Below are 8,319 nucleotides of genomic sequence, written 5' to 3'. Positions count from 1 at the left end.
GATTTGCATTACTTCACTGACTTCGCGGCGTTGCAAGCCGGCTTTGCGGCACGTCTTCCTACTCACTCTGCAGAGTAGAACCACAGACTCGCCGCCGCCACGAACGTCAACCTCGACCGACCGCTTTATGTAACGTTGCATATGAAGAAAAAAAAAAAAAAGCATCGTTATTAAGCATCACGGGTTTAAAATATGCCAGCGGTCGCCGGGAGGTGGCGCCGTCGAGCTGCTCCGAGCTACCGGTTTATTCCCTCCCTCCAGACTCGCACGTGGCCCGCCGCCTCCCGGGTGAAAAGCGTCAGCCTGCCCGTCCTCGCTCCACTCGCCTTTTGCAAAGTGAGCAATGCCGTCCGCGCTGCGTGTGCGGGGCAGCCGTAGACCCAAATGCACGCTCTGGGCAGTTCGGGGAAGCGTCGGTTTCAGCAACAGCTCCCGACGCCGCTGAAACGAGCCCTCCGTACGGGCTGCAGGGGCGAGGCAAGACGCCCTGCAGAGGAACAAGTGGAAACGGTAGGAGGCTTTCCCTCCTGAGGCGGAGGATGGCTGCGAGGGATGAGCCCAGTTGAGAAAAGGCGTGTGAGGGATGTCCCGTTATTCCTGAGCTGCTGCTGAAGGGGTGGAAGGTTTTGTGCGGGGCTTTTCCTTGGGAAGTGGGGCGCCGGGGGAGGGATGTTTGCACCAGCCCAACCACGCACTTCTCTGCATCTGCTCCAGGATCCACCCAGTCTGTTTATGCCGGAGGTTTGGTGAGGGCACTTTATTGCCCCTCTGCTCCGCCCCACCCGTTGCTCTCAGTGTGTGTGCCGGCCTGGATGCGTCGTCCAGACAGTTGTACTTTTTCTCTCTTCTCTCCTCCTTCCTTTCCGGGGTCTCGTACGCAAACCGTGGCAGTCCCGGCTGCCCTGCCTTCTCCAAGGGAGTGGGTGCGCCTGGTTATCTGGGGAAGATACAACTACCACCGCCAATGGAACCTGTTTTGCAACGGGCACTTCGGCTGCCGGTTCTTCGTGGGGCAAAGAAGCCACCCACCCCGCTGTATTTCGCTGGACGCGTGTGAGGGCGCCCACCTTTCCAGGATCTTCTGGAGGGTGACTCGAACGCCGCCTTTTACAAGCTCCGATGTCACTTTCTATCTTTTGCCCCAGTCACTTCAGTGTACGTGTGGCTGTGCCGTCCACAAAGGGGGACGCGGTCTCCTCGGTCCTCTGAAAGAAGGCCGTCTTGCGCGAAGGTGTCTCCTTGAAACTACAGAATTCCCTCTTGACTTTCGAGGAACAGTCGAACTAAGGCTGAAAATCGTCGCTCCGTTTTGCTGGGCGGTAAAACTGCTAGAACTCTCCTCCGCTCCCTGCCTTGCTTGCTCTCCGGGGAAGGCTGTCAAGAGGCACGGAGGGAGGGTGAGTGAAGGGTTTTGTTGGCCTCAGAATGCTCCACTCCATCTTGGGGGACTCTCCTTCCTTCTGAACAAGAGCTGGCAGAAGAAACTTTGGGAGAAGGAAGGGCTGACTTTCTCTTTACACAAAAGCTCTTGTTGCTGGATTCTGAAGGCTGTTTGAATCCCCTGAGACTCAGTTGCCTACCTGCCCCAGCAATTGAATTGGTCAAGGAACGGGGTTATTTAAGGACCCTCAGGGATTGGGGACAGAGACTTCAAGGGTATCCTTGCCTCATTCGTCTTCAGAGGTGCTCAGAGCAAGCTTGAGGATTTTCCTGGGAGGTACTTGGAAGCTGCATCTTTCTTGCCCGTGACACCAGGAAGAAACTTTGCTCACCAAAATGTCCAAAGGGGTGGCTTCCAGTGGAGTTGGAACTGCGGCAGCACCAGAGAGTTGTGGGGCAGGGCAAGCTGAAGACCTCTCTAAGGTGACTGATGAGGAGCTGCTGAAATGGAGCAAAGAAGATCTCATTCATAGCCTTCGTAAAGCTGAGTCAGAGAAAGTGAGTGCCATGCTGGATCATAGCAACCTCATCCGGGAGGTCAACCGACGCCTGCAGCTCCACCTGGGCGAGATCCGGGGGCTCAAGGTAAAAGGATGCTTGCAGGAGAGGGAAATGGGAGGGGTCGGGAAGCAAAGGCAGGGTGAGAAGTTCTTCTAGTCTTTGCAAATCACAATGCAGCTGTGTAGCCCCTTGCAGAAAATCTAGGATCATATAGACGGCTATAATGAAAAAAGGTAGGGATGGGCAAATTAGGTAGAGGTTTTGTTTGAAAGATTGTTGTGTGTGCTTTTGTTCTGGTCCTCCGAATAAATGCCTAGCATTAAGTTTATTTTCCTCCATTTGAAGTTCTCCCAGGCCACTGGGACTACAACATCCAGAGTTCCCTCCACCAGCATGCTGTAAATAATAGCCACAGAACTAGGTTAGGAAAAGTTGCGGAATGTCCTTTGTAACAATTGCTGAATGTTGGATCTTGGGATTCTAGTAAAAGGCAAGTGGGCCCCACAAACTGCCCACCCTTACACAAAGGCATGTTATAAGTTGGTGGATATTGTACAGGAGAATTTCAAGGTTGATTTAGCCTCACTCCTCTCCCACCCTTAATTATATGTAAAAATACAACTTTAGTTAACCCACTATTGTTATTATCTCCTTGCCAAAAAAGTTTTCTTTGGACTCAGTCTCAGATAGGAGACATAATAGCAGAAGGTCTCTTGTGTGTTTGCGAAGTACATTCTATCCCAAAGGTGCTTTTTCAGGAGGCAACTGGACTTTTTTGTTTTTCTTTGAAGATGTTTCTTGTTTTCTTGTTTTTCTTTGAAGACGTTTGACTTCTCATCCAAGAAGCTCTCATCCATGAGTTCCATTCCCCATCATCCAGTGAAAGCTGAAGAAGCTTTTTGGATGAGAAGTGAAACGTCTTCAAAGAAAAAACAAGAAAGTCCAGTTGCCTCCTGAAAAAGCACCTTTGGGACAGCCATGACTGAGAATCTCCATAAACAAGGTACATTCAGTTTTTCTGAACCTCAGCAACACTTTAAGATGTGTAGCCTTCAACTCTCAGAATTCCCAGCCAGCCTGCTAACATGGGTAGGAAAAAATGAAATACCAACATTTTAATCATTATATGGGTTGAGTATACATGGAGTGGAGTGGTTCTTGCTTGCAAACCTATACCTAGTTTTATTTATTTGTTTTACTGTAATTGTATACTGCCAGATTAAAAAGATGATTCCGGGAGGTTTACATCCTAAAAACATAACAACATGATAAACCTAAAATCAAGATGAAAGACAATTTTCTTTTCTTTATGTGTGTCTGTGATAACACAGTGAAATGCATATCACTGTGATTGTTATGTACTGCAGTGAAATGCTTCTGTTGGTATAAAGTACTAGTTTCAATTTGTAGCTTATCCTGTCCAAACATATTTGGACAGCATACTTGGAAAGATACCCTGTTGCAATCAGGCAGAGTTTACTGACTTGCTGACAATTGTTTACATATGCCGCCCAGGATACTGTCTTCTGAGGCAGTCTACAAATAGCAGAAAGATATTCTTTGCTGCATTTTAATTAATGCATTCAAATAATAAAAGGACCTTACTACTGGAAAGTTGATGTAAAAGGCCCTGTGGAAGAACAGAAGGCAGCTGTTTAATAATATCCTCCCTGAGTGCTGCCTTATCTCCTGAGATTTTTATACAGTGATTTCTGGTAGGTAGCCCTTCATCTGGAAAGGCCAGTCCAGTAGGAATGACCTGATCATAACTACCCCCTCAACAGTCCTCACCAATACATACCTAGCTGGATTTTGTTTTAGACCATTTCTGCAATACTGATTTATAAAGGCTTCTGACACCTTTCAGGCATTATTAAAGCAATATTAATCCTGTCCTCATTATCTTCCGAGTATCAGGATAGATAAACCATGTTATAAAAGTCCCAAAGGTGCTTTTTCACACCTTTCTCTTTCAAGACGTTTTGCTTCTCATCCAAGAAGTTTCTTCAGCTCTGACTGGATGGTGGGGAATGGAAGGATTTATACATGTTATAAAAGACTAACCTAGAAATAGCTTCAAAGAACTCCATAAAAGTCCATAATGGAGACAGTACTCTTTAAGTACCTTTAGCTGATTTTGGCTGGTTTGCAAAAGTTAAGTGGGATTGGAGATTAGTATTTGGATTAGTATTTGGAAGGGAGATCACAGGGAGATCTCAAGGGTATAGAGACTACGCTGTGAAGTTGAAAAAGCAGCAGCAAGAGTTTTCTGAAATTGGTGCAAAAAGTACAGATGTGGAAATAAAATCTAAGCTTGACTGAAGGGAATATTTTCATTTTAGTCTATGGTGGGTAAGCACCAAGTCAGTTTTAACTGATCTTAAGGTAAGATAGGTCTGATATGGTTAATTCTTAGTTGGGAGAATACCAATATATTCCAGCGGGGTAGTTGTGACTGTCAAAACAACATTCCAGAAGGATCCTGTAGCAAAAGGTTATGTCTGGGAAGTCATCAGGAGTTGGGATTTGTTTCAGGGAGTTTTTTTCCCTTTGTATATCTACATTATTTTTTTGTGGTTGAAATTAAATTTGTAAACAGCATAGGAATGAGACCTATCTTCCTCCCTCTTTTGAAAATGGATTGATTTCTTAAAAGTTCAAGAGGTTGTGTTAATTAGTAAGCAAAAATTGGGAAATGGGAGATATTAAAATATGTAAAGTTTTTTTCAAGGCAGCATGGCAATCTTTTTCTATAAGAATTGGCCATGTGATAAGTGGTTTGCTTTTGCCTCCTCCAGTGAAGGAGAGGCCTTTCCCCAGCACTTGGAGCATTCTAAGTACGGCCAGTTGAGGAGGTGCTTTCATGCAGTAAGTGACCTACTCTTGAAAATAAACTTCAGGAAATGTGAGGTTACCTATCTCAATGGGTAGCAGTTTCACAGGACTCAAAATAGAGAAATCCCTTCCTATCATGTTTCCCTGGTCTTATATTTTTTTTTGCCTCCAAAAGAGGTAGTAAGTCTTACTTTTGGGGGATGTCTTATTTTTTCCCCGACACCTGCCTTGCCTCGTGGCGTCCGTCCAGCAGGAACCCACATGGCCGCTGGTCTGCTTCTGTGGCCACTTGCAGCAGGAGGCCGTGTAGCCGTTGCCACGAGGCGAGGCAGCTGGGGGAGGGGCTGGAGCTGCCCCAAGTGCCCCATAGGCGCCCAAACACTTTTCTCCCGGATGGACAAATGACGGAGACTGGAAGATTTGTCTGCTTGAAAGTGGGGCGGTTGGAAATGGAGTGAATCCCTCAGTTTCCAAGTGCCCCATTTGTAAGTAGACGAAACTTCCAGTCTCCCTCTGGGCGAAAAGTGTGCAGCCTCTGCACTGGACTTACCTGTGCTGCTCCAAAGACGGTGGGCTGCGGTGGTTGCCAGACACCATCGGCTCCCATGCACTTGCCACCGCTTGTGCTGGCCACGCCCACCACCAAGCTTATTTTTGGAGTAGAGCTTATATTAGGCCCACCCCCAAAAATCAGGCTAGGGTTTATTTTTGGTGTGGGTCTTATTTTCAGGGAAACACAGTATCTACTAGAGGAATTTGTTTAGTTGAACGTAGGAAGTGACGGATCATTGTGGCTTGTCGACCTTGTGTAATAAACCAGGTAAGAACCCCAGCCCGATGATCTAATTCTCCTTATAGAATTAGTTACATTCGTTACATTAGATCATCTAATTCTAATGTAACTTGTAAAGAATCTTGCAAGTCTGAATTCTCTACCTATCTCCTTTATAGCCCAAGAAATTAAGGAGAATCTCTTAACCTCTGCTGCTGCCCACTATCCAATTGCAGGCTATGTTTCTTATCTGACACTTCCCTGGCAGCATCTTTTTGCCCAGTTTCCCATGCTTTCCCCACATACTATTATATCATTTTCCCCTTCACACTCATCCTCCCCTCCTGAGCCACCCAGGGAAATAGATTGTGGGCTGGGAAAACAAAATCTAGCTCCTCTCATCTGCTGATAACTCTCCAAGACCATATGAGACATTCCCTAAATCAGGTGCACCCTGTTGGTCTTTCCCTCTCATATCTGTATATATGTCTGCAACATTTCCCATGGTTACCCCCAAGGCACCCTCCACCCTATACAAGAACCCCTTCTGTTCATTTTGGTCAGTGCCAAACTCTGCAAGTCTAGTAGTTGGCAAGTATGGATTTATTAGGGTGTTGGTTGTGAAAGCAGTGCACCAGTTACAGCTCATACACACCTCTTGCTGCCTCCATGACCTTTCTGATTCTGGGTATCTTTTTCCAGTGTATGCTGGCTGAGGAATTCTGGGAGTTGAAGTCCACGTGTCATAAAAGAGCCAAGGTTGCCTACCCCTGGTCTAGCACCTACAGTCTAGCGTTGCTTGAAGTACTCTTCCTTCCTCGTATAGCAGGGTGCAGGGAGATGCCTCTTTCACCAGCAAAGATTGATGGAATAGGGTGAGCTGTCATTGATGCTGGCAGTTGCAACTGGAATGCTACTTGGTTTATTTGCTTAATCACTGGAACAAGGCCAATAAATTGTGAGTCTAGTTTCTTGGAAGACCTTTAAATTCTTTTGGTCTGAACAGGCTTGTATAGTGTGGGCTGCTCTTTCCAGAAAGTGTCTCCATTACTAAACAACAATTTTTATTGCCAGCAACTCCTTATGGAAAATATCCTTTCTGCTGGGAGGAACATTCTGGAATAAAAGGCACACCAAAGTAAATCCCCCCCTCCTTTTTCCACCTGGTTCAGGACTGCTCCTATGGCCACATCTGAAGCAGCTGTGTTCCTCACAGAGGGTCAGGGTGGCCAAAGAGGCATGGAGAAGCAAGCATTTGTTTTCATTCTTGAAATGCTGCCTGTTCTTAGACCAGGAGAATTGCTGATCTTTTCTTAAGAGCTGGCACAGTGGTTTTATCTGGTCAGCAAAATTCAGGATGAATTTCCTGTAGAAGTTAGCAAAGTCCAGAAAGCATTGTATATCTTTCATATTACAGGATATATGAGTGTGTGTGTGTGTGTGTGTGTGTGTATGTATGTGCATGCACCATGATAACATAGACCAACTTTGCTAGATCCATCTGTATGCTTTCTGTGAAAATTCTGTTGCCCAGATAGTTCAGTTGAGACAGATCAATTGCACACTTCTCTGCTTGGCAAAGAACTTATCCCATAATTTTTGCAATATGTTTCTGATACGGGTGATATGCAAGAAGGGATCTTAGGAATAAACAAATATGTCAACAAAGTACACCATTACGTACTTATCTAAAATGTCTGCAAATATGTTTTTTTTTAAAACCACATTTTATTGGTTTTTTTAATTTTTACGTCAAAGTGCTCATGTGTTTATGAGTCTAGAAAAACAGCTCCACAGTTAACCAATCCAAAACGCATCTCTATGTATTTGAATTTGCCATAACTTGTATGAATTAAATACTCATGTCCTTCTTTTATTGTGATTATATTGTAAGCACTTCTGAAGTCTAGTTTTGTAAAGATGCATGCCTTTTGTAGCTGGTATAATAATAGATCTGAGATAAGTAGAAGTGGATAATGGTCTCTAATTATCACTCTGTTCAGGTCTTTGTTGTAAGACAACTGCCAATCCTTCCTTGTTCTATAATTTCATATAAGTTATGATGGACCCTCCAAGAGAGACTTATGACCAGATTCCAAAATTCTACCCCCCTCCAAGTCCTGTATCCACATTTTGGGTACTTGGCAATCAGCATGTATTTATGGCTGTTTGCAGTATTCCACAGTCAATGTGACCAAAGTATGCAATGTTTTTTTGCCAAAGCAGGCACTTATGTCTTCTTTTCCATAGAAATGCCCTATAGCAAACAATGGATTTATTTGATGGCTGCAGCGTTTGCTTAATGTTCATTACCAAAAAGGTTATAAAGTCTGGTCCATCAGATCACATAGGTGATCCACTTTAATCACCCTCATGACATAATGACCATAATAGGCAAGCTCCATTACAGTCTACCTGTATTTGAGGGGTTGCTGGTAGGGTAAACGTGCATTGCTTGTAAGTGACGCTGCTGTCATTTAAACAAAGGGAATGAGAACATCGCTTGTGCCCAACTTACAACTGGATCATGCAGCTGAACTACTCTATTCCTAAGACAGTGGGCTCTTGCAAGGAGGCAGTTAGATAGAATATTATGCACTCTGTGTGATCTTTAATTGTCAATTGCAAAAGAGCTGGATACTGCAAAATCAGTCCTGCTCTTACTGACTATCTGTCAATCGTCTCAACTATCATTGGGCTTTCTAGAGCTTGAGGAGAAAAGTTTAGTTTCTGTACTGTCTATATATTTATGAAATTAGTGGTTGCCCCAG

General features: G+C 44.8%; 1 protein-coding gene across 1 annotated transcript in view; it reads left to right on the top strand.

Moving 5' to 3' along the window:
* The first annotated feature begins 1,776 nt into the window (after positions 1-1,776).
* CCDC85A (coiled-coil domain containing 85A) overlaps positions 1,777-8,319 on the top strand; it is a 132,601-nt gene continuing 126,058 nt past the window's right edge. Inside the window, exon 1 of the mRNA XM_015831352.1 lies at positions 1,777-2,025. Within this exon, the coding sequence (XP_015686838.1) occupies positions 1,777-2,025 (249 nt within the window). The remainder of the gene's footprint in view (positions 2,026-8,319) is intronic.

The sequence above is a fragment of the Protobothrops mucrosquamatus genome, unplaced genomic scaffold, assembly GCF_001527695.2.
Source record: "Protobothrops mucrosquamatus isolate PMUCROS unplaced genomic scaffold, P.Mucros_1.0 scaffold_256, whole genome shotgun sequence".
NCBI classification, from domain to species: domain Eukaryota; kingdom Metazoa; phylum Chordata; class Lepidosauria; order Squamata; family Viperidae; genus Protobothrops; species Protobothrops mucrosquamatus.
Note: the sequence above shows the minus strand (reverse complement) of the source record. Positions and strands in the feature narration are given on the sequence as shown.